The 27430-nt window shown below is 40.2% G+C and overlaps 1 protein-coding gene and 2 pseudogenes across 1 annotated transcript; all 3 read left to right on the top strand.

The window, feature by feature from the left end:
• The first annotated feature begins 1979 nt into the window (after positions 1-1979).
• OR52B4C (olfactory receptor family 52 subfamily B member 4C) lies at positions 1980-3018 on the top strand. Its single transcript, XM_002693418.2, has one exon. The coding sequence runs from the start codon at positions 2050-2052 to the stop codon at positions 3016-3018; it is 969 nt and encodes a 322-aa protein (XP_002693464.2). The 5' UTR covers positions 1980-2049.
• Positions 11174-12117, top strand: OR52B4MP (olfactory receptor family 52 subfamily B member 4M, pseudogene; annotated as a pseudogene).
• OR52B27P (olfactory receptor family 52 subfamily B member 27, pseudogene) lies at positions 14520-15425 on the top strand (annotated as a pseudogene).

The raw sequence follows: 27430 nt of genomic DNA, 5'->3' as shown, positions 1-27430 counted from the left end.
CTAGTATTCTGGCCTGGAGAATTATATAGTCCATGGGGTCACAAAGAGTTGGGCACAACTGAGTGACTTTCACTTTCCACTGAAGCCCTACCTTGTTGATTTGTCTTTCCTGACTTCTTCCTTCATGCCTTTATCTATTTTCCTTTTTTTTTTTTAATCAGGCTGTGGGACTCACAAGTACCATCGTTTCTATTTGGTGCTCTCCCCTTGCTCTCTGATTTTCCACTTCCTGCAAGAGACCTGCTGCCCTCACTGGAGAGAATCCCAGAGAGGAGCATGTGCTCAATGGGAAACAGTTTCAGTGTACATGCTAAGTTGCTTCAGTCATGTCTGACTCTTTGTGACCCTATGGACTCTAGCCTGCCAGGCTTCTCTGTCCATGGGGATTCTCCAGGCAAGAATATTGAAGTAGCCATGCCCTCCTCCAGGATATCTTCCTGACTGAGGGATTGAACCCCACATATCTTATATCTCCCACATTAGCAAGCAGATTTGTTACCACTACAGCCACCTGAGAAGCCCAACAGTTTTAGACCCGAGGCCAACTGATGACTGATCACTCTAATGACAGAACGTTTTCTCCCAGCACCCAGCCATGGTTATAGGAGTTGACTTTCCTCCCCAAATAGGAAAATTAGAAGCATCCAGGGTAACTGGAGTTGAAAATAATAATGTTTATAGTGAGTATAAGATCAATCCTATGAGACAAATATTTTAAGATACTCATTCAATAGAGGGAATTCACATTTGTTTCCAGTTCTTAAAACCTGTCTATTTACAATTTGCCCCTCTTTAAACCATAAGTATATATTATAAGACTCTAAAAAATTCCCTATTCCCCCCTCTATCCCTGGTTAGTGATATGGTGGCTGAAAATAGTTTTTGCTCAAAATATGTTACCTGAATAACTGATTTAATCAATGAATCAAAGTGTACTAAGAAATAAATGTTCAATTTCTGCATGCAAAAAGACTTTAAATATCATGCCGCCCTCCCTCCTCATTCTGAGAAGTGATACCTTTCTTTTTTCAATTTCAGTCATTTCTACACTTAGTTTTCTAAGATGTAAGCTGGAGGAGTGCCTCACCCCAGGCACACAGGCCTTGTCAATGGGACCTCTTAAGGTCTTTTGACCCTCTTCACCAGTGAGGTTCCTGTATGTGGTAAACGGACAATTTTCAAGTCTCATATTTATTAATTATTTCCTTGGGATATTTGGCAAATAATTCACATTTGCTGAGTCTCATATTCCTTAAGAGTGAAATGGAGATAATATCCAGTTCCTTGAATGGATAGTAAACACGGCAGTGCAAAAATATATAAAGTACCATATATCAAGTGACGACTGCAGCTGCTGGCATAAAGCATATGCATAATAGATATTAGTTTAATTCTCCCTTGACTGTTAGGTTCAGATCCATTTTACTCCAGGAACACCATTGGCTATTTAGAATCCTGTCTCATCAACTACTGTTCTGGTAAACCTCCATAGATAATTTTAAAAACTAGATCAACTGTTCTAAACTGATAACTTCATGACATCTAATGGCTGCTCCCCATGTAAAAGGTTAAGTCTAAATGTAAAGCTGTGATAAATGTCCTTCACAATGAGGAGAAATCTTCCTGTACAAATCCTCCCATACCTTCTCCAGTATTCTCTATGCCTAAGCCACCCTGCCTGAAAATGTTTCAAGAATACATCTTTTTCTTTTCTTTCTTTGCTATATGATAAACTCCTTAATGTCAAGTTCAATTACAATCTTGCTACTGCCTTCCCAGAGATGTACCATTGTCCCTGCTGTATATTGATACCCATCTATTGGTAGGAAAAGACATACAGTAATATCTTTTTATTTGACCCATTGGAAACCTGTATATTCTTTAACTAGAGTAGCATTTGAGGCTACAGAACATATCCTATTCACCTTTGTATATGTCTTATTATTTGCGTGTTCCAAGAAGGCAGAAGTACAGAATATGCCAAAATCTGCTGCTTTCACCAAGATTAGGAAAATCTGTGTTTTTATCTCTGTATGTGAATAGGAAGTGATGTATTCAGTGGTATTTCTAGACATGATGACTTTAAATCACACGGGTGTTAGCCACACAGTCTTCCGCTTGCTGGGCATCCCTGGCCTTGAGGACCAGCACATATGGATCTCCATCCCCTTCTTCATTTCTTATGCTATTGCCCTCTTTGGAAACAGTCTGGTCATCTGCATTATCTTCACAAAGCGCAGCCTTCATGAACCCATGTACCTCTTCCTCTGCATGCTGGCTGGAGCAGACATTGTCCTCTCTACGTGCACAGTCCCTCAGGCCTTGGCCATCTTCTGGTTCCATGCTGGGGAGATCTCCCTGGATCGCTGCATCACTCAGTTCTTCATCACACACAGCACTTTCATGTCTGAGTCAGGGATCTTGCTGGTGATGGCATTTGACCGCTACATTGCCATATGCTTTCCACTAAGATACAGCACTATTCTTACACACACACTGATTGGGAAAATAGGAGTTACCATCTTTCTGAGAAGTTACTGTACAATTTCCCCCATAGTATTCCTTTTGAAAAGATTGAATTTCTGCCAAAATAACATCATACCCCACACCTTTTGTGAACACATTGGCTTGGCCAAATATGCTTGTAATGACATTCGAGTGAACATCTGGTATGGACTCTTCGTCCTAATGTCAACAGTGGTTTTAGACGCCCTGCTAATTTTTATTTCCTATGTGCTGATTCTCCATGCTGTCTTCCACATGTCTTCCCAAGACGCTCGCCACAAGGCTCTCAACACATGTGGCTCTCATGTCTGCATCATCATTCTCTTTTATGGACCTGCCATCTTCACGATCCTGACTCAGAGGTTTGGCCATCACATTCCACCTCATATTCACATCTTGTTGGCTAATGTCTGTGTTCTGGCTCCACCTATGCTGAACCCTATCATTTACGGGATCAAGACCAAGCAAATCCGGGAGCAGGTAGCTCACATATTTTTTCCAAAGCAGAAATAACGCCAAAGGAGGAACAGACTTTTCATCATCTTTAGCTGTTCATGATATGGACTACAGATGTGGTGAGTGGAAACACTATCGATAAACTGAAACATAAATGTCTCGGTGAATTCTGTTTCCAGGGGAGGTCACAAGGTAGGTTTCAGAGTTTATATCTTCTGCTGTCAAAGCAACAGAGAGTAGTACAATGTTTGACTGAGACGGTGTGTCCTACACAGAGCCTGTGAACTTCTAAATCATGTATCCTTCATGTCATTAGCTTGGTTTGGTAAAAGATGAAATGAGTACTGATTTCTGGTTTTGAATTTCTTCAACCATTCCTGACTGAGTTTCCCACTCTTTGAGATGTCTTGTGACATCCTTGGACAATCACATAAAAAGGGTACAATTTGTCAGTTGGGCAGGGTGAATAACTTCTGGAGCCTAATGGATAGCATTGTTTCTATATTTAATAATCCTATATTGTATATTTGAAATTTGTTAACTTAAGAGTTGATATTATGTTTTCTCACCACACACACTCATATACATATACATACACAACTTGCACCTATGAAAAGGGTGATGAATATGTTCATTAACTTGATTGTATTATTTTGCTATATATGTATATGTATATTTGATATATTTATATATCAAATCATCTGATTGTATACTTTATATACAGTTTATATTTGTCAAATTTTGACAAAATATTTTTGGAAAGAGAAACATTTTATTCTAATGAATTCACACCAGTGACATCAGAAAAGTATGTTTAAGAGACCACAAACATCTGTGTAGCCCCAAACTCAATACCATCTCAATGAACTTCCATAGAATGAGAAAACTCTCTTCCTTAGAAATCCCGAGGAAGCACAAAAGTTATTAATGATTGAGGAGAGGTTTACCTGGTGGTTTCACACTTTAAATCTTCACTATCAATTATATTTGTAATGTTAAACCAATGTGGGCATGAGAAATGATTTTTCACATCTTTGATCGGAACTTCTTGATTAAGCTAACCTGTTCACCAATGTTTCACAAGGTTTTGTGAAACCCTCACAAAGCTTAAGGTCGCCCTGATTCTGAGCACACTCAAAAAACTGTTCCACCTCAAAGGAACATGAGACTTGCTGCTGCTGCTGTGTATGGCGTAACATGTATAACACATGAAAAGATGCTCAACATTGCTAATTACTAGAGAAATGCAAATCAAAACTATGATGAGATATTACCTCACACCAGTCAGAATGGCTATCATAAAAAACCCTACAGATAATAAATGCTAGAGAGGGTGTGCAGAGAAAGGAACCCTTCTAAACCATTGGTGGGAATGTAAATTGGTACAGTCACTATAAAGAATAGTACAGAAGTTCCTTAAAAAAGTAAAAATGCAGCGACCATATGACCCTGCAATCCCACTGCTGGGCATATATCTAGAGAAAAACATCAGAGAGAATGCATGCACCCCAATGTTCAATGCAGCACTGTTTACAATAGCCAAGACATGGAAGAAACCTAAATGTCCATCAACAGAGGAATGGATAAAAAATGTGATATGTATATATTACTCAGCCATTAAAAGGAATGAAAGAATGCCGTTTGCAGCAACATGGATGGACCTAGAGATTGTCATAATGAGTGAGGTAATTTCAGAGAAGGAGAAATATCGTCTGACATTCTTTATATGTGAAATCTAAAAAGAAACGACACAAATGAACTTATATACAAAACAGAAAGAGACTCACAGACTTAGAGAACAAATTTATGATTTCTGGGGGGATGGATGGGGAGAAGGGATAGTTAGGGAGTTTGGGATCGACTTGTAGACACTTCTATATTTACAGTGGATAACTAACAAGGACCTACTGTATAACACATGGAACTCTGTTCAATGTTATGTGGCAGCCTGGATGGGGGGGGAGTTTGGGGGAGAATGGATACATGTATATGTATGACTGAGTCCCTTCACTGTACTTGAAACTATCACAGCATTATTAATTGGCTATACCTCAACACAAAATAAAAAGTTAAAACAAATGTATGGCCTCTAAAGTGTTTCCTCATTAACATATGTCTCAGCCTCATGCATTCTGATTAGTTTTCCCCCAACATGAATGACTGGGTGAATATAAAGGAGGTTTAGCACCGATGAACATGATCTGAACCTGGTGTAGCAGTCAGCACCCCAGCGTCTCTAAATTAATATTCTGATCAGAAGTGTTTTCTATTGGAAGGTTTTTAGTCAAAAGGGGAAATGGTGGAAACCTCTGCCCTACTGAGGTCTGGGAAAGTCATTCTGGCTTCTGCATAGCTTAACTTAAATTTTGCTGACCAGAGCATCCTGTTTTGTGGCCTTTCAGACATGCATTGTACAGCTGCTTTGGTCATTGAGGAAGGGAACGCATTTGAAATTCAAAGTGGAGTAGCTGTGGTTCAGAGGTGGCTCTTATATATATATGATTTTGCAAATGTTCCGGTTTTACTGAAAACTTGAATTTTCTGACTATTATTGCAGACCAGGACAAAAAACCACGGTGGGTGTAGTATTATCTCAGATGTGATTACTGCTCATATTTTGCTTGTCATGATGTCTCCTGTATTGTGACTGTTAGATGCCTTACATTTCCTCCCCAGTCCTTGTAAACGGAAATTTTTTCGAGGACTGAGCCACAACACTGGCCTCACTGGGAAATGAGTCTAATTTCTGGGTCTCCAGCAAGATGCCATGTCAGCCTCCTCTATTCTCTGTACATCCCCTGCCCAACCAGTGCCTCTTTACCTACACCCTACTCATACAACTGACCTTCCTACGTACTTTCCCCAGGCCCCAGATAGTTGTTGTTCTTATCAAAGGGACAGTGAGGGGACATTCCCCTTTCCTGGTTTCCTGGTAACTAATGAGCCCACCTGATGTCAATTCCCCTTTAACTAGTAATCTCCCCTTCTCCAGGGAGCAAAGTTTGCCACCACATTCTTCCTGTCACCCCCGCTTACCGTGGGGTGTCATGCAAGAAACTTGCTTCAGACATTTCTGTCTCCCATCCATTATACCATTGATGTCTCTGTTGCTGACTCTGGACTCTTCCATCTTTTATTTATTTATTTATTTATTTATTTTGTGAAAATCACTCAGTTGTGTCTGACTCTTTGCGACCCCATGTACTATAGAGTCCATGGAATTCTCCAGGCCAGAATACTGGAGTGGGTAGCCTTTCTCTTCTCCAGGGGATCTTCCTGACTCAGGGATCGAACCCAGGTCTCCCACATTGCAGGTGGATTCCTTACCAACTGAGCTATCAGGGAAGTCCTCTTTTCTTCCGTCTTAAAGCTGGGTAAGCGCAGGTTTCAAAAGCCTGTGGAGTACAGCCCAGCAGGAACACTCTGTTGATTGTGCTGATGCTTATACAAACCTATATATGTGATACAATTGCCCAGAACCACTCCCTTGAAATAGGTGCATGTAAAATGTTTAACATCTAAATAAAATATGTGGATTTTATTAATGTCAATTTTTTTGTTTAGATATTCTACTATAGTTATACAAGATGTTACTCTTGGGTAAAATTAGGTGAATTGTATGAGGGGCTACTTTTTACATTGTTTTTTTACAACTACCTATAATTCTGTAGTTATTTTAAACACTATTACCAAGCTGTATCGATCAGAACAGTATGGGATTGGCATCAGTTCAGTTCAGTTGCTGAGTCGTGTCCGACTCTTTGCCACCCCATGAATAGCAGCACGCCAGGCCTCCCTATCCATCACTAACTCCCGGAGTTCACTCAGACTCACATCCATCGAGTCAGTGATGCCATCCAGCTGTCTCATCGTCTGTCATCCCCTTCTCCTCCTGCCCCCAATCCCTCCCAGCATCATAGTCTTTTCCAATGAGTCAACTCTTCCCATGAGATGGCCAAAGTACTGGAGTTTCAGCTTCAGCATCATTCCCTCCAAAGAAATCCCAGGACTGATCTCCTTCAGAATGGACTGGTTGGATCTCCTTGCAGTCCAAGGGACTCTCAAGAGTCTTCTCCAACACCACAGTTTAAAAGCATCAATTCTTCGGCACTCAGCCTTCTTCACAGTACAACTCTCACATCCATACATGACCACAGGAAAAACCATAGCCTTGACTAGACTGACCTTTGTTGGCAAAGTAATGTCTCTGCTTTTGAATATGCTATTTAGGTTGGTCATAACTTTCCTTCCAAGGAGTAAGCGTCTTTTAATCTCATGGCTGCAGTCACCATCTGCAGTGATTTTGGAGCCCCCCAAAATAAAGTCTGACACTGTTTCCACTGCTTCCCCATCTATTTCCCATGAAGTGATGGGACCGGATGCCATGATCTTCGTTTTCTGAATGTTGAGCTTTAAGCCAACTTTTTCACTCTTCTCTTTCACTTTCATCAAGAGGCTTTTTAGTTCCTCTTCACTTTCTGCCATAAGGATGGTGTCATCTGCATATCTGAGGTTATTGATATTTCTCCTGGGATTTTTGATTCCAGCTTGTGTTTCTTCCAGTCTAGCATTTTTCATGATGTACTCTGCATATAAGTTAAATAAGAAGGGTGATAATATACAGCCTTGACATACTCCTTTCTTTTCCTATTTGGAACCAGTCTGTTGTTCCATGTCCAATTCTAACTGTTGCTTCCTGACCTGCATATAGGTTTCTCAAGAGGCAGGTCAGGTGGTCTGGTATTCCCATCTCTTTCAGAATTTTCCACAGTTTATTGTGATCCATATAGTCAAAGACTTTGGCATAGTCAATAAAGCAGAAATAAATGTTTTTCTGGAACTCTCTTGCTTTTTCCATGATCCAGCGGATGTTGGCAATTTGATCTCTGGTTCCTCTGCCTTTTCTAAAACCAGCTTGAACATCTGGAAGTTCATGGTTCATGTATTGCTGAAGCCTGGCTTGGGGAATTTTGAGCATTACTTTACTAGCGTGTGAGATGAGTGCAATTGTGCGGTAGTTTGAGCATTCTTTGGCATTGCCTTCTTAGGGATTGGAATGAAAACTGACATTTTCCAGTCCTGTGGCCACTGCTGAGTTTTCCAAATTTGCTGGCATATTTAGTGCAGCACTTTCACAGCATCATCTTTCAGGATTTGAAATAGCTCAACTGAAATTCCATCACCTCCACTAGCTTTGTTCGTAGTGATGCTTTCTAAGGCCCACTTGACTTCACATTCCAGGATGTCTGGCTCTAGGTGAGTGATCACACCATCATGATCATCTGGGTGGTGAAGATCTTTTTTGTACAGTTCTTCTGTGTATTCTTGCCACCTCTTCTTTGTTTTTTAATTTAATTTTATTTAACTTTACAATATTGTATTGGTTTTGCCATATATCAAAATGAATCTGCCACAGGTATACATGTGTTCCCCATCCTGAACCCTCCTCCCTCCTCCCTCCCCATACCATCCCTCTGGGTCGTCCCAGTGTACCAGCCCCAAGCATCCAGTACCGTGCATCGAACCTGGACTGGCGACTCGTTTCATATATGATATTATGCATATTTCAATGCCATTCTCCCAAATCATCCCACCCTCTCCCTCACCTCTTCTTAATATTCATTAACTCAATATTTAATGGCAGTGTAGGTATTAAAACAGGACTGTGGAAAAGCTGGTTTTACTTGGAGAGACTTTTGTTGTAAAACATCCTAAAAATGAACACTCAGTGTGAAGTGAAGATCTGAGCATGTGGGGAGAGCAGGAGAGGAAACAGGGGGGAAAGGCTGAGGGGAGGCATGGTGCATGGATGAACTTGAGGACTGGATCTCGGCCATTTGGTAGGAGGCACGGCTGGTGGAGACAGCTGTCCCTGGGGCTCTGATGTAAGTGCTTCCCCCAAGGGCTCTCCTGTCAGCAAATAAACAGCCAAGTGTCCAGATCCCAACAAACTGACTTTCATCACCAGTCTTATGTCTGTTCCTGAAGACTCAGGAAAGTGTGGTGAGTCAATTAAATGCCCAAGGGTGGGGTGGTTCCAGGACCAAGATAAAGACTGGGCTGGTCTTATGTCCTAGACAGGCCAGAGGGGACAAGCCTCTTGGAGGCTATTAACATATGTGCAGAATGCCTGGCAAAAATCAGAGGCATCAAACTAGTTGGTTACAGCCCATGTGGAGGGTAAGGTTTGGGAAGGGAAGTGGAGAGTCTATAGGCAGCTGAGGTTAATGAAGGTTTATAAAGAATGTAAAGTGATCCAATATATGACAAGGGTCCTAATAATTCAACCAGACATCAGAAAACAGAAGAGATGGTGACTTAGAAAAAAGACCTTTTTTTAAAATATGTTAAAAGCCCTGACAATGACAGAGATCTGTCCTAGACTCCTAAAACAGGACATAGGAATTGGACCAGGAACCTCTCAGGCAGGTGTGACAAGAGAACTACAGGGCAGGAGCCTCCTGGACTTGTGTCAGACCAAGGTACTCTAACTGGGTCGGAGGACCAATGTCACAGGGAAATTGAGCACTGAGCTTCTTGGCATTGCTGTCTGGCCCCAGTTTATAAAATTTTCTTTGCTCCTCGCTTTCCCCAATTACTTGGAGCTTTCATAATTTGCCCTCCAGCCCAGTCCTGCCTTTGTTGATTTGTGGCATCCTCGTCCTCTTCCTTCCTGCTATTTTTCTGGTTTCCTTTCCTAATCACCTCTGAGTCACACACTTGCCCTCACGTCCCTCTGCTGTCATCCCACATGTTTTCCTGTCGGATGTCAGTGGCTCTGGCTGCAGAGAATCTTCTCCAGAGCAGCTGTGTGCCCTTGAGGAGAGAGTGCCCTGACTCAGCCAGCTGACTGAATCTGATGGCAGAACACTTTCTCCCAGCATGTGGAGGATGCAAATTGGAGTAGATTGTCCTCCTCAGAAAGAAACATCAGGAGTAAAGACGTATTTTTGATAAGCATAAGATACAACTTAGCTACGGAGCTAGAAAGTTTAAAATACCCCTTTGTTAGTACCTCCAGTACTTTGGCCACCTCATGCAAAGAGTTGACTCTTTGGAAAAGACTCTGATGCTGGGAGGGATTGGGGGCAGGAGGAGAAGGGGACGACAGAGGATGAGATGGCTGGATGGCATCACTGACTCGATGAATGTGAGTCTGAGTGAACTCCAGGAGTTGGTGATGGACAGGGAGGCTTGGCGTGCTGCGATTCATGGGGTCGCAAAGAGTCAGACACAACTGAGCGACTGAACTGAACTGAACTGAACTTGTTAGGGGGAATTAATGTTTGTCTCCAATTCTTCAACGGACCTGCTTGTAGATTGGTTTTCTCTCAAACAAAAGGCCAATAGGACTCAGGCAAATTACTATTTTTCTATAGCTCCAATTTGTAGTGTGGTGCCTGAAAATTTGTTTCTGCTTCCTTACTGACCAGATTAATGAATAAATGAATGAACACTAAGAACCAGATGACAATATTTCCACCTGCTGAAAAAATCTTCCAAATGTCAATGCCCTATTTTCCAATTTCAGTCACATGTTAACTTAGGTCCCTAAAGTATAAGCCAGAGGAGTGCCTCACCTCAGACACACAGGCCCTGTCATGTTACCCCTTAAAATATCTCTTGAATCAATTCATAAGTGTGTATGAGAGATTTCAAATCTCACATTCATCAATTAGGCCAAATCTCCAGTACTTCAACCTATCCTGCTCTCTTCAGTATCCTCTATGCAGTCGCCTGGATATGAACAAGCTGTGTTCATGGATATGCTATACTTCTATCTGAATACCCACTTTTCCTCTATTGATTCCTCTTTTTTCATTCTTCTCCTTATAATAAACTAACCACCAAGGTGAAGTTCAAGTTCAAATTCAAGAAACCTCTTCTTACAATCTTTCTAGATACATATAATGACTTCCACTTAATGTTCATAATCCTCTGTTTGTAGGAGAAATATATACAATAGTATGTTTTATTTGATTATCTGGAGATATGCCTATCTTTTAATGAGACTATCACTCACTGAAACAGAGAACATATGTTGTTGACTTTTCATGTTTCTTATTTGCATGTGTTCATAGAAGATGGAGTGTGCAAGATATGCCAAAAGTCTTTGTGACTTCACAAAGACTGTTCCAGGAAAATCTGGATTTTCATCTCTGTCTGCTCTGTCTGTGAGTATGAGGTGATGTCTCTAAAAGTCGCCCCAGATATGCTTACCTTAAACCACGCTGGTGTCAGTCACACAGTCTTCCACTTGCTGGGCATCCCTGGCCTTGAGGTCCAGCACATGTGGATTTCCATCCCCTTCTTCATTTCCTATGTCCTTGCTATGTTGGGGAACAACCTCCTCATCTTTATCATTGTTACAAAGTGCAGCCTCCCTGAACCCATGTACCTCTTCCTCTGCATGCTGGTTGGAACAGACCTTGTCCTCTCCATGTGCACAATCCCTCAGGCCTTGGCCATCTTCTGGCTCCATGTTGGGGAGATCTCCCTGGATCACTGCATCACTCAGTTCTTCATCATCCATTGCACTTTCATGTCTGAGTCAGGGATTTTGCTGGTGATGGTCTTTGACCGCTATGTTGCCATATGCTACCCATTGATATACACCATTATTCTTATATATACATTGATTTGGAAAATTGGTGTTATCATCTTTCTGAGAAGTTATTGTATGATTTTCCCTATAGTATTTCTTTGGAAAAGATTGACTTTCTGCCAAAATAATTTCATCCCACACACCTATTGTGAACACATTGGCTTGGCCAAATATGCTTGTAGTGACATTTGAGTGAATATCTGGTATGGATTCTCTGTCTTAATGTCAACAGTGGTTTTAAATACCCTGCTAATTTTTGTTTCTTACATGCTAATTCTCTATACTGGCTTCCACATGTCTTCCCAAGATGCTTGTCACAAAGCTCTCATCATGTGTGGCTCCCGGTATGCATCATCATTCTCTTTTATGGACCTGCCATCTTCACAACCCTGACTCAGAGGTTTGGTCATCACATTCCACCTCATATTCACATCTTGTTGGCTAATGTCTGCGTTCTGGCTCTACCTATGCTGAACCCCATCATTTATGGGAACAAGATGAAGGAAATACAACAGCAGATGGCCCACATATTTTTCCCAAAGCAGAAATAACTTTGGAGGACAAAATAGTTTTCAGTTTTTGTAGTGATGGATGACACGAGCTATAGAATTGGTGGGTGGAAACACTATGGTAAACTGGATACTAGAAAATAGCTTAGTGAATTCTATTTCCAGTGGAAGTTCACCAGGAAGTTTTCAGAATTTATATTTTCTGCTGTCAAAGCAACAGAGAATGTGTGTCATGTTTGACTGAGCAAACTTCATCCTACCCAGAACTTGTGAGTTTCCAAACTCATGTATCCTTCACATCACTAGATTTATTAGATGATGGATGAGTACTGTGTTCTGGCTTTTAATTTCTTCAACTATTTTTGTTGAGGTTATCATCCTTTGAGATATCTTGTGTCATCTCTGAACATTCACATACAAAGGGTACAATTTTACAGTTATGTAGGATGAATAACTTCTAGAAATCTAATAGATATCATTTTAACTATAGTTACTAATATTCTTGGGTTGGCCAAGAAGTTCATTTGGATTTTCCTATATGATATTGGGCTTCTCAGGTGGTGCTAGAGGTAAAGAACCTTCCTAACAGTGCCAGAGACATGAGATGTGGGTTCGATCCCTAGGTTGGGAAGATCCCCTCCCTGGAGGAAGACATGGCAACCCACTCCAGCATTCTTGCCTGGAGTATCCCATAGAAAGAGGAGATGGATAGAGTTCATAGAGTTGCAAAGAGTCAGACATGACTGAAGTGACTTAGCATGATCACCCACCTAGAGCCAGACATCCTGGAATGTGAAGTCAAGTGGGCCTTAGAAAACATCACTGTGAACAAAGCTAGTGGAGGTGATGGAATTCCAGTTGAGCTATTTCAAATCCTGGAAGATGATGCTGTGAAAGTGCTGAACTCAATATGCCAGCAAATTTGGAAAACTCAGCATTGGCCACAGGACTGGAAAAGATCCGTTTTCATTCCAATCCCAAAGAAAGGCAATGCCAAAGAATGTTCAAACTACTGCACAATTGCACTCATCTCACACGCTAGTAAAATAATGCTCAAAATTCTCTAAGCCAGGCTTCAATAGTATGTGAACCGTGAACTTCCAGATGTTCAAGCTGGATATAGATAAGGCAGAGGAACCAGAGATCAAATTGCCAACATCCACTGGATCATGGAAAAACCAAGAGAGTTCCAGAAAAAACACCTATTTGTGCTTTATTGACTATGCCAAAGCCTTTGACTGTGTGGATCACAATAAACTGTGGAAAACTCTGAAAGAGATGGGAATCCCAGACCACCTGACCTGCCTCTTGAGAAATGTGTATGCAGGTCAGGAAGTAACAGTTAGAACTGGACATGGAACAACAGACTGGTTCCAAATAGGAAAAGGAGTACATCAAGGCTGTATATTGTCACCCTGCTTATTTAACTTATATGCAGAGTACATCATGAGAAACGTTGGGCTGGAAGAAGCACAAGGTGGAATCAAGATTGCCGGGAGAAATATCAATAACCTCAGATATGCAGATGACACCACCCTTATGGCAGAAAGTGAAGAGGAACTAAAAAACCTCTTGATCAAAGTGAAAGAGGAGAGTGAAAAAGTTGGCTTAAAGCTCAACATTCAGAAAACGAAGATCATGGCATGTGGTCCCATCACTTCATGGGAAATAGATGAGGAAACAATGGAAACAGTGTCAGACTTTATTTTTTTGGGCTCCAAGATCACTGCAGATGGTGATTGCAGCCATGAAATTAAAAGATGCTTGCTCCTTGGAAGGAAAGTTATGATCAACCTAGATAGCATATTCAAAAGCAGAGACATTACTTTGCCAACAAAAGTCCGTCTAGTCAAGGCTATGGTTTTTTCAGTGGTCATGTATGGATGTGAAAGTTGGACTGTGAAGAAAGCTGAGCACCGAAGAATTGATGCTTTTGAACTGTGGTGTTGGGGAAAACTCTTGAGAGTCCCATGGACTGCAAGGACATCCAACCAGTCCATCCTAAAGGAGATCAGTCCTGGGTGTTCTTTGGAAGGACTGATGCTAAAGCTGAAACTCCAGTACTTTGGCCACCTCATGCGAAGAGTTGACTCATTGGAAAGATCCTGATGCTGGGAGGGATTGGGGGCAGGAGGAGAAGGGGATGACATAGGATGAGATGGCTGGATGGCATCACCGACCCGATGGACAAGAGTTTGGCTGAACTCTGGGAGCTGGTGATCGACAGGGAGGCCTGGCATGCTGTAAATCATGGAGTCACAAAGAGTTGGACACGACTGAGTGATTGAACTGAACTGAATTTGATATAATTAAGCAGAAAACCTAGAAAAACATATATAACTTGTATTTCTCTTTGTCTCTATTAGGAGAAATTCAGGAAAAGTTCACAGTAGCCTGTCTTAGGACTGGATGGCTGCAACCACACCGATGTTAACCATATAGTCTTCTATCTGCTGGGCATTCCAGGCCGAGAAGACCTACACATGTGGATTTCCATCACCTTCTTCATCTCCTATGTTTTGCCCTCCTTGGAAATGGTCTGTTCATCTTCATCGTCCTCATCAAGAGCAGCTTCCATGAACCTATGTATCTTTTCCTCTGTATGCTGGCTGCACTTGACATTGTCTTTGCCTCAACCACAGAACCCAAGGCATTGGCCATTTTCTGCTGCGACAGTTGGGAAATCTCTCTTAGTAGCTGCATTGCCCAACTCTACTTTCAGCATTCCTCCTTCATTTCTGAGTCAAGCATCTTGCTAATTATGGCATTTGATCGCTACATTGCAATATGTTACCCACTGAGATATACCACAATACTCACCGACTCTGTGACAGGGAAAATTCGTGTGGCTGTTTTCTTGGGAGCACATTGTACAATTTTCCCCATGGTATTTCTTCTGAAGAGGCTGCACTTTTGCAGAAATAACATCCTCCCACATACATTCTGTGAACACATCGTCTTGGCCAAGTATGCCTGTGATGCCATCCAAGTAAACATCTAGTATGGATTTTTTGTCTTGATGTCAACAGTGATCCTAGATATTCCCCTCATTTTTGTTTCCTATGTTCTGATTCTCTGTGCTGTCTTCCTCATCGCTTCCCAAGAGGCTTGTCACAAAGCCTCTAAACACATGTGGCTCCCATGTCTGCATCATCATCCTTTTTTATGGGCCTGGCACATTCTCAGTCCTCACTCAGAGCTTTGAACATGACATCCCACTACACATCCACATCCTACTGGCCAGCATCAGCATGCTTGCTCCACCTATGCTTAATCCCATCATTTATGGAGTCAAGACAAAACAGATATGAGACCAAGTGGTTTATGTATTGTTTAATAAGCAGAAATGACTTTGGGGATGACAGAGACTGGTTTCTCAGAAATTGTGATCCTTCATGAGATGTACTTTGGCAGCAGTGAACAAGAGAACTAGTACTGAGTCAGTAGGAAAAATGACTCATGGAGTTATGGGCTCTGGAGCAACTTAATTGATCCTGTGAGCCTTACCTCTCTAATCAGTCTGAAAGCCATGCCTGTGGATTGACTGAGACACTTACATCTTATTATTTGGGAGTGGACAGGTTGTTCTTTGGCAGTCATGTCTAACTCATTAATATTCAGTTCAACTTTGGGAATAGTCAAATGTAATATTAAGTCCCAATTAGATTAAAAAAAAGTAGGCTTTCTGTCTTGGGCTGTTAAGTCCCAAGACATCTCACACATCTCTGGACACTCATGTAAAACCTTCATTTCTTCATATGCTTACTCAAAGTATGATGGGCATGAAGAGGTGCTATACTTCTAACTTTTGACTTTTGGGGATTGTTTCTCAAAGATCATTACCCTCAAAATGGTACAGAATAAATGCAGGTTTCCTTACCAGCAACTATTTCCATGTCACTTTCACACAGTCTATGATTTTGTCTCAAGGAACTGCATATCTCTAACTTCTCCATGTTCAGCCATGTTTTCAGGTGTCTTGGTACAGTTTTCCTGAATGATCCACTTGTCTGGAATGCCCTCTACTTTTCTTGACGTTTTAATGAATTCACACCATTTCTTTCAAGGCTCAGCTTGGTGTCACCTACCCAGTGAGGTCATTACAACCACTTCATCTCAAGGTGAAGTACTACTTTCTCTACAACATGAGACCATATTGTTTATACTTCTTTTGAAAACATTTTCTTTTAAATAAATATTCTATAGAAAAGTAATAAGATGAAGATTAAACTTGCACATGATTCTACTACCCAGAGAAATCTGTTGTACATTTTGGTGTATAATCATCCAGAATTTATGTGTGTGTGTGTGTGTGTGTGTGTGTGTGTGTGTATATATAATTGTAACAACTACAACTACATACATATTCATATCTTAGTTGTGACATGTGGCATCTAGTTCCTGGACCAGGGAGCGAACTCAGCCCCCTGCATTAGGGGTGCAGAGTCTTAGCCACTGGACCACCAGGGAAGTCCCAAGATTTGCATGATTTTAGCCTTAAGGAAGGGTATCAAGATTTTAGACTCATCTGGCACATTGGAAAATTGCTTCTAGAGAAGTTACTCTTAATTTTTACTCTTGTCAGAAATATATGTCAAAATTTATTTCACTCTTACTAGCTTCCCTAGTTGCTCAGATGTTAAAGAATCTGCCTGCAATGCAGGAGACCTGGGTTTGATTCCTGGGTTGGGAAGATCTCCTGGAGAAGGGAATGGCAACTCACCCCAGTATTCTTGCCTGGAAAATTCCATGGACAGAGGAAACTGGTGGGCTACAGTCATAGGATCACAGGGTCAGACACGACTGAGCAACAAACACACTACTAGCATTTAGTAAATAGTTCTATTTTTAGAAATTTGCTGTGTGATATGGTAAAATCATTTTTTCATTTTCCTTTACTTTGAATTTATTAATAGACACCTTGAAGAATTTATATTGTGGTTATTGCATATTGTATTTCTCTGTGGATTAATAGTAACAACTATTTATTGAATTTGTGCAAAACATTTTACACCTTATTTGTCATGTCAGTTCAGACTTGTTATTGTTTCTATTCTTTCCTTTTTACAGACTTGTAGTTTGAAGCTCAGAGAGGATATATAACTTCCCCAAGGTATTAATATTTATTGAAAGTATTTTTCAGGTTGTTTAAATATTAATTTCTTTAATTTTCTTTCTTTGGTTATCTTTTGTTTTACTTAAAGAAAGAAATTAAATATTTTCAAATCCATCATTCTTTTCCTTTGTGGGTTTCATTGTTTTAACCTTGGTCTATTTTCTTCAATCTAAGATCTGACTATTAGTCTTAGATTTGTCTTCTATTTTTTATGGTATACATATTTATATTTAATTTTCAAGACTCTATGTAAATAAATAAACAAAACTAAACAAAATAAAGAAAACAAACTTCAATGACCAATAAAGAGAAAACTGAGGCATAATTATTAAATTTTAGTATGTTTTTCAGTTTTTATATGATTACATCTTTCTGCACAGGTATAGTTAACTTTTTTTCTGTAACATTATATAATATGTTTGTTATGCAATAAAACTGTTGGAAACTTTCTAACATGTCATATGAGTTAAGGAATGAGGAAGAAGAAGCTTATTAGCTGTATTGTTCAAAACTTCAACAATTTAAATATTTAAAATATTTTTTTTAATTTAAAATATTCAACAATTATTGGGAAAAGAGTTATTTTTCTCACAGTAATTATTATTTGCCAGTTTCTTGTAATTCTTGTAAGTTTTGCTCTGGAACAACTGATCTTCTTAGCGGTTTTGAAATTGTAAGTATACTATTTAGTTGAATATGAATATAACTGGTTAGGTTTTCTATTGGTTAGTGTTTTCTTAGTAAACAATTTTATATTCTTTCTCCCAAGCATTGTGTGCCTATATGGTTTTAAAGCTTATGACTTTTAAACCACATAAAATTTTATTTTTTCCATAATATCTGATAATTTTTGAATTTTAACTGATGACTGTAGTCCAATTACATTTCTTATGAAACAAGATTTTTTTTAAAAGCTCTATATTCTATTTCTTTTCTACAAGAAATTTAACCCTTCATTATTATTTTGTAACTCTATTTCTTTGTGTCATATTGGGATACATTTTTCCTTTTTTTTTCCCTTTATTTTATTCTTTGGAAGATAATTGCTTTACAGAGTTGTGGTGTTCTCTGTCATACATTAACATGAATCAGTCATATTTATATATATATTTCCCCTCCCTCTTGTGCCTTTCCTCCCCCTCATTTCACCCCTCAAGATCATTACAAAGCACCAAACTAAACTTCCCGTGTTATGTAGCAGCTTCCTGCTGGTTATCTATTTTACACACGATAGTGTTTATATGTCCGTGCTACTTTCACAATTTCTCCTAACCTGGCCTTCCCCCACTGTGCAGGATGCCTTTTTCTAATCTATTTTTAAATTTCTAATGATCCCTTTGTTGTTGTTGCTCTTGTTCAGTCACTAAGTCATGTCCAACTCTTTGCAACCCCATGGATTGCAGCACACCAGGCTTCCTTGTCCTTCAGTATCTCCCAGCATTTGCTCAGATTCATGTTCAATGAGCCAGTGATGCTATCCAACCATCTCATCCTCTGCTGTCTCCTCCTCCTGCCTTCAATCTTTCCCAGCATCAGGGTCTTTTCCAATGAGTTGGCTCTTCACATCAGGTGGCCAAAGTATTGGAGCTTCAGCTTCAACTTCAGCATCAGTCCTTCCAATGCATATTCAGGCTTGATTTCCTTTAGGATTGACCGGCTTGATTTCCTTGCAGTCCAAGGGACTCTCTAGAGTCTTCTTTAACACTGCAGTTCAAAAGCATCAATTCTTTGGCACTCAGGCTTATTCCCAATCCCACTTTAACATCCATACTTGACTACCGGGAAAACTATTGCTTTGACTTTATGGACCTTGGTCATCAAAGTAATGTCTCTGCTCTTCAATACACTGTCTAGCTTTATCAGATTTCTTTAGCTCTATCTAATAAGCTGCTTAAACAATCCACTATTTTAATTTCAAAGATTGCTAAAAATTAATATATTTTTTAACAGTAAGTTTAGGTTTACAGAAAAATTGAGTGGAAAGAACAGAGAGTTCCTGTATACCTCTTACCCCTTTCCTCCTCCCTCGATCAGAGAGTTTTCCTTATTACCATCTGCATTAGTGTGGTACTTTGTTACATTTAATGAACCAGTGTGTTTTAGTCACTAAGTCATGTCTGACTCATGACCCTTTGGGCTGTAGCCTGCCAGGCTCCTCTGTTCATGGGATTTCCCAGGCAAGAATACTGCAGGGGGTTGCCATTCTCTTCTCCAGGGGATCTTCCCGACCCAGGAGTTGAGTCCAGGTCGCATACATTGCCGGCAGATTCTTTACATCTGTGCCAGCAGGGAAGACCCAACAATATTCAGCATCTTGTAATAACTTATAATGGAAAATAATCTGAAAATCATAATGTACACCTGGAACTAACACAATATACTTCAATAAGAAAATATTCTTTGATAAGTATAGTTATGTATAAACTTCTGTATATGTTCTGGATTATATTTAAATATACAATGTTCAAAAGAAATAAATTGTTATGGCTATTTTCTATTTCCATATAATTTTTATTGATGCAAAATTTCCATACTTTAATAATTATTTACTGTTCTTTTTTTTTGACAAAGTTAAATTTTTTCATTGGTAACATACAAAACAAAATCCTCCAGTTAAGTATTTTTGTTCATTGATACTTTGGTGCCATATATTTGGAACTTGTAGAAGCTCTTCATATTTTAAAGTTTTTAAAGCTCTTCATATTTTAAAGCCCATTTGGGGGCCATTTTTATTTCCAAATATTTCCCAGTTTTTTTTTTCCCCAAAATAATGCTCATTCGTGTTCTTAAAGACTAGTGCTGCTTTGAGACTCATGCTATCTCCCTTCTACTCTTCAGTGCTGTCTTAAGTTCCTCTCAACTCTTTCAAAAACGCATGCAAGCCATTACACTAGTACCATAGGGACTTTGGTGTCCGCGTGGAAAACTTAATTCTTCATCCTGTGCTCTTGATTCTATTTCCTCCTAAACTCAGTTGCCTTTCCCTTAACCCCACTGTAGTTATGCACTCTCATAACCATTTCCTTTCTCCACTTTCGAATTCATTAATTCAAACATCCCACTGTCTAGTCACAAGTACTTGTCCAAGTATGGGTTAATGAAGCTTATTGTTCAACCTTGCTAGGATGGTTAATCTAATAACACTACAAGTTTCTTTCTAAATCACCAACCCACCTTGTGTGCTTAAAATTAAGTTTAGATTCCATGCTCTTCATTATATTAATAATAAATTTCTTTTGCTGCTGCTGCTGCTAAGTTGTTTCAATCGTGTTTGATTCTGGGAACCTATGGACTGTAAACTGCCAGGCTCCTCTGTCCATGGGATTCTCCAGGCAAGAATACTGGAGTGAGTTGCTGTGCCCTCCTCCAGGGGATCTTCCTGACTCAGGGATCGGACCTGTGTTTCATATGGCTCCTGCATTGGCAAGCAGGTTCTTTGCTACTTGCGCCACCTGGGAAGCCCTAAATTTCTTCTAAGTATTCTCAAATCCTTTAAATCTTTTCCTCCATTCTTTCTGATCCACCCCCACATTATTATAAACCAAATTAACAACTAGATTTAGGTACTCACCAGGGGAGCAGAGTGGTGCCATTAAATGATTATCAACCTAGACTACCAACAGAACCCAGCAAATTTACACATCTGCTCAAGTCAGCTCATTCTCCCATTCCACCTAATTAATGATTCATGTACACACCCTATTCAAACCTTCAACCTTGATTCAAGAACTTACCTATTTAACTTTGACAGAAAATCTTGCCTGCTAAATCAGAACTAATCAGTAAGAAACTCACAGAAATTCAAGACACTAAAATTTAAAACATCTCTATATTCAGCACATACATGCACATATCTGCTCCCACCATCCTTTTCTTCCATCTTGCTGGAGGAGCTGTCTCTCCTATCAAGGAATAATTCCTCTGTTTGTTCTTTGGACACCAATAAGAAATGTTAGGTTGAGCATTCAAAGCCATGAACATGCAAAACATTATTTGTGCAAAAAATTGCAGTAACTGTATTGTATGGCAGGGGGGAACACTGAGAAATTAACCAGTAGCTGTTTCTGGTGAGGAGAATCCATTGAGATGTCACATGAAGATATGAAAAATACCCAATATCAGCATACTTCATTAAGGAAATGAAAATTAAAACAACAATGAAATACCACTACATACCTATTAGAATGGCTAAAACCGATACCCTGACAATAGTAAATGTTGTTAAGAATATGGATCAACAGGACTCTTACTCATTGCTGGCAGAAATGAAAATGGTAAAGCCACTTTGGAAATGGCTTCTTCAGTTCCTCAATTTCTTACAAAGCTAAACAGACTCTTACCACATGATCTAGCAACCACGCTTCTTAGTATTTACCCAACTAGTTGACAACTTATGTCTACAGAAAAGCCTACACACAGATATTTACAGAAACTTTGTGCATAATTGCCAAATTTTGGAAGCAAACTCTGGTACATCCAAACAATGGAATATTATTCAACAATAGAAAAAGGAGAGATACGAAGCCACAAAAAGATGTGGGGGAAATTTAAAAGCATTATGCTAAGCAAAATAAGGTGATCTGTAAAGGTACATACTGTATGATACAAATCTTATGGAATTCTGGAAAAAGGCAAAACTACAGAGATAGTAAAAAAAAAAAAATCCTTGGCTTTGAGAGATTCTGAGGGAACAGAAGAGGGATAAATAGGAGGCCTGCAAGTATTTTTAAGCTTTTGAAAATATTCTGAACAGCACTCTAATGGTGTACACATGTCACTATACATTTTTTAAAACCCATAAACTATACAACATAGAATGTACCCTGATATAAGCTACAGACTTTCATTAATAATAATGTATCCGTATTGGTTCATTAGGGCTTCCCAGGTGACTCAGTGGTAAAGAATCTGCCTGCCAAGCAGGAGACACAGAAGACTTAGGTTCAATCCCTGATTGGGATTGGAGAAGGAAATGGCAACCCACTCCATTATTCTTGCCTGGGAAATCTCATGGACAGAGGAGCCTGGCAGGCTACAGTCCATGAGGTTGCAAAGAGTCAGACACTCATTCCAAATCTTTTCTCACAACTCCTTTCCTAAGCTCATATAACCTATCAGGCACACTTTCCACATGAGGCTTCCAGCACTCAGACAAGAAGGGCTAAGGACTTTCCGGTTATGTCACTGAGGAGACCAGCAATAGAGGAGGTCCTGGGGGAAAAGAAAGACAACATAAATAAGACCATGGTCCCCAGAGATACTCAGAGAACAAATAACTTGCCCTGCAGTTTCTCCTCCAGCTTTATCCCCTGGCCACTGAACACAGTCTGCTGGTTATGGGAATACCCTGCCATCTAGGCAGGGGCATGGCTCCAGTCTGTGGTTCCAAATGGCTACGATGACAGTTTGGAGTGAGGAGAGATGTAGGTTGGTACTGACCAGGGTAGCCTGGTGCCTCTTTGGGTCCTTCTGCCTGTGGGCAGGAATGGTGGGGATAAAGGAGGTGGGACATGCTGAGTTTATTAATGAGAGACATGGGAAACAATAATGGATTGCCTTCACCATTTGGTCACCCAATAGAGGTTCTCTTTGGAATTCTCCATCCCTTGAGAGCAGAGTCAGGGCAGACAAAAATGTGCCTGCAGAAGCTTTGTGGCATGGTGGAAATAGTGGAATGAGAGGCAAGAAATCTTAACTCAGTTCCTCTGTGACCTTGGGAAAATTGCCTTTCCTTCATAAATAATAAATCATACAAGATTATTTTAAAATGGAGATCACCAAAAAGTTTTTGTAGAGTAACAGCAAATACTTTAAGTTTTGAACATTGTCTCTGTTGCAACTACTCAATCTGTTCCATGAAAGCAGTCATAGACAATATGTAAATAACTGGGTATGGCTGTGTTTCAATAACATTTTATTTATAAAAGAAGGTGGTGGGCAGGATTTGGCCCACTGGCTGCAGTTTGATGATTGCTGATATAGAGTGCCAATCAGTGTTGATATTTTACATCTCTGACTCATATTTGGGCAATTCCAGAGGGAACTGGTGAAGCAGGAGGTTATCTTGTGAATCGCATTCCCAGAGAGAGTTCTTCCTTCTGGCGTAGATTAGAGGACTGTCAGACTGGAAGCAGGGGCAAGGGCTGAATAAACTTTGGAATATCCACCTCCTTAAGGAAACTGATTTAATGAGAGGAGAGCCAGTATACTGAATGGAGATAGGCAAAGTTATGACTTAGATAAGTGACAGTGAATTTGAAGGGTTAATGACTGTGAGTTTGGGTGGGTATATATATGAAGGCAAATTTATAAATGTGTGTGTGTGTGCTTATGGTGAAGGGCTGTTTTGTGTGAACAGGGAAAATGTGTGCTAGCATGTAAATCATCAAAATTTGTATGAGTAAATAATGTATGTTGTGACTGTATAAATGAATGTGTCTGATAATACGGTAATACGAATGGAAGACTGTATGTGTGTATGTGGATTTGTAGCAAGCAGAGCTGGAATTGAACTCAGGTAGGTCTAAAGTCCATATAAATTTTCCTGTGTTACATTGTTTACATGTCTTAGACATTCTGGAGAAATAAGAGAATGAGAAGGGAGTGGAGAGGGTGCCAAAGACAAATGGTTAGGTAATCAACAAACAAAAATGTCTGTTTCTAAAACTAATGGAAGGTTTGACTCTAATAATCTGGGACTCAAATATCAGCTTAGCCTCTAACAGGTTGTTTGACTTTGGGCTGTTGCTTATCTGAGATTAGTTTCTTTTTGCACGAACTAGTAATACTTTCAATTCCATAGGTTTTGTACAATAATTAGAAATAATAAATATATCTAACAGTAGTAATGGTTGCTATAATCAAAGAAGTATTAATGATACTAATGTCTAACTAATGATATTAATGTCTCTATTTCTGGTTTGCAGATAGGTTCATCTGTACCATTTTTCTAGATTCCACATATATGCATTAATATACAATATTGTTTTTCTCTTTCTGACTTACTTCATTCTGTACGAGATTGGAATTGACATATACACACCACTATGCACAAAACAGACAATTAATGAGAACCTATTGTACAGTAGAGGGGGAAAAAAAAGAGATGCAATCTGTTTGTAGGACATATATTTAAGTGCAAATCGCTCAGTCATGTCTGACTCTTTGCAACCCCATGGATTATACAGTCCATGGAATTCTCCAGGCCAGAATACTGGAGTGGTTAGCCTTTCCCTTCTCCATGGGATCTTCCTGACCCAGGGATCAAACCCAGGTCTCCCACATTGCAGGCAGATTCTTTACCAGCTGAGTCACAAGGGAAGCCTAAGAATACTGGAGTGGGTAGACTATCACTTCTCCAGGGGATCTTTCTGACCTGGAATTGAACTGTGGTCTCCTGCATTGCAGGTGGATTCTTTACCAACTGAACTAACAGGGAATATTAAGTTAACCTTAAAAAATGCATTCCAATATACATTAGGTGCAGACAAGTACTGTTTGATTCTACTTATACAAGGTACCTAGATAATAAAATTCTCAGAAAGAACATTGGCAGATGCCAGGGGCTGGGGGTAAGAGTGGTGGGGGAGGGAATGGGGAGTTAGTGTTTAATAGGAAGAGTTTCAGTTTAGAAAGATAAAATATTCAGAGATGGATCATGATGAGAGTTGAACAGCAATGTGGATGCACTTAGTGCCACTGAAACGTGCAGTCAGATATGGCTAAAATAGTATGATTTATAATATGTGACTTACCACAATGAGAAGCACTGAAAAAGGAAAAGGAAGTTTTAGGTGTTTGCCGGGAGCCGGTGAGGCATTCCATTCGTGACAAAGGTCATGAGGAAGGAGGCTCAGCATACGCAAAGGCGGGATCGAGCCTCAGGAGTCCCCCTGGATATTCTCGAGCATCTACCCCCCAAAAAACAGAGTCTGCCTACTTTATTGCTTTGTGCTCTCACCTCTGACTACTGGGGGCTGTCCCCCACCACCATCTCGCTCTCTAATTCGCCTGACAAGTTTACCCGGACTCCTACAGCTATGCATACGATTGTTTACAGTCTCCCAGCCTCGAGAGGCACGGGGAAGCTTAAGATATTCAAATAGCTTAGAGCCTCTCAGAGAGTTAGAAACTGTCAGAATAAAACTAGTAAAAGATTTCATTGATGAGCCAATGCTTGCTGCCAAGTTTTCACATCCCCTGAATTGTATCCTTGAATGTGTATTAATTAATATAGTTGGTATGTAGAAAAAATAAGTAGTGGCCTTGGTGTTAGTAACTTTAGACCCTTAAGGTAATAAATTCTTTCCTTTGTTGTAAACCCATTACACATCTGCCCTATAGGAATGCAATTTTATCTTCGGAAGATGGTGCCAAACCTTAAAATAATTACTTTTAGGGAAAATAAGTCTTTGTTGATAAGTCTTTGTCAAGAGTCATAAAATGTTAATAAGCCTTCTGGCCAGAAGATGATGTAAATCACCTAAACGATTTGTATACGATAAATTTGCAGGAAAGAAACCCTGGTTTTTGATAAGGATCAAAGACTGCTGACTTTGCATCCCCTATTATCCTCTATGTGTAACTTAGGGTATATAAGCCCCTGTTGAAAATAAAGCTACCGGCCTTGCTCACCAACGCTTGGTCTCCGCATGTCATTCTTCCCCTTAACTTCCAGCTGAGTCTCCATCTGAAGCGTGGATATCCTCTGCGACCATTTATTTGCCTGGTCTTCTAAGACCCACTTGAGAAGGTGTCTAAGGTGGGGCGCCTTCTGCTATTCGAGAGGGTGCCTGCGGCCTCCGTGGTCAGAGCTAACCTGGTGTCACGGGTTATATTGATTTTCCGCGTAAACCAAGCTACTCAGCTTCTTTTCTCCACTGAATTTTCCTACTGAGCTATCCTCATTCTATTATTCTTTATATCTTTGATGAATAAATAAATAAATAGTCGCCTAGGCCGTCTCTCCTTCGAATACCCTGGATCAGCCGGGGCTGGACCTCGGCAGGTGTTATAAGCAAAATGGCCTGGGGTAAAGATTGGGAGGGTGGTAAGGGGATAAATGAAGAGAGAGCACACCCCTGCTTTTGTGAAACAGAGATGAATGGGGGAAGAGACACAGCAAGGAGAAGGAGTCAACAGAGAGGGAGAGTTTGAAATGACCAGAGTGACAGATTGATGGAAAGAAGGTTGGGGTCCAGTGCACAGATGGAGAGCTGAGCCTTGAGTAGGAGAAAGAGGGAGAAGACAATTCAAATATAAATTTGTAGCTTGCGGAATGAGAATGGTTAAGGGAAGTAACAGATTTTTTTCCTTGAACCAGGAACCAGGAAATCGCAATCACCTGATGAAGGGGACCCAGGTGGAGTGAGGTGGACATTGTGTGATTTTCAAAGCATCTCGTGTGATTTTCAAAGCATCCGTGGGTAGCCAATCCTAGCTTCACCATTTACTAGCCAGGTGAACTTGGGTGGAGGGTGGGGGATGAAAATCTCTCTAAGCTCTGTTTGCTCTCCATCAGTAAAATGGGAAAATGACTACAGTCATTTCCTGTTATGTTGATTGAGAAAATGCACGTGCAGCCCTTAGAGCAGAGATACTCTCAGTTGATCTTGTCCCTGGTCCCTGTTTTCCAACCTGCCTCCTCCCTTCCACATCCTTCCTACACAGCAGAGCCAGAGAGAGAGTGACCTCAAATGCAAACTTCACCATGCCCCTCTCTTACGGCAAACCCTTCAGTGGCTCTTCCTGCTTCAACATAAAGCCTAAACTCCTTACATCAGTACCCAGAACCCTCAGTGTGTTGACCCCTACTTCACTGCCTCACATTATTTCCTATCATTTCCTGCCATATCCTCCAGGGTATAGTAACCCTGAATCATTATAATTTCCCTACAAACTCCTTGTCCTTTCAGATCTTTGTGACTTTGTTCATGTTCTTCCTCCTCACATGACTACTTGGCAAACTCTTGTTTATTTTTCAAGGTTCAGCTCAGATTGGCACCTTTAGAAATGCTTTTCTGAACTTCTAGGAAGCTTTCCATGTTTCCACAGCTCCTGTGTTTAACTTTTCCTATACACTATCTGTATTGTATAGATATTTTAATTGTCTGACTTTTCTCAGGGAGGTCCTCCAGGAGCCATGGTATGTGTTCAGTAAGGTTTGTTAAATTGATAATGAATTCAGTTACCATTTTCCTTTTGAGATGTAGGTCACATTCTGATAAGGTGGAAAATGCA

The sequence above is a fragment of the Bos taurus genome, chromosome 15, assembly GCF_002263795.3.
Source record: "Bos taurus isolate L1 Dominette 01449 registration number 42190680 breed Hereford chromosome 15, ARS-UCD2.0, whole genome shotgun sequence".
NCBI classification, from domain to species: Eukaryota; Metazoa; Chordata; class Mammalia; order Artiodactyla; family Bovidae; genus Bos; species Bos taurus.
Note: the sequence above shows the minus strand (reverse complement) of the source record. Positions and strands in the feature narration are given on the sequence as shown.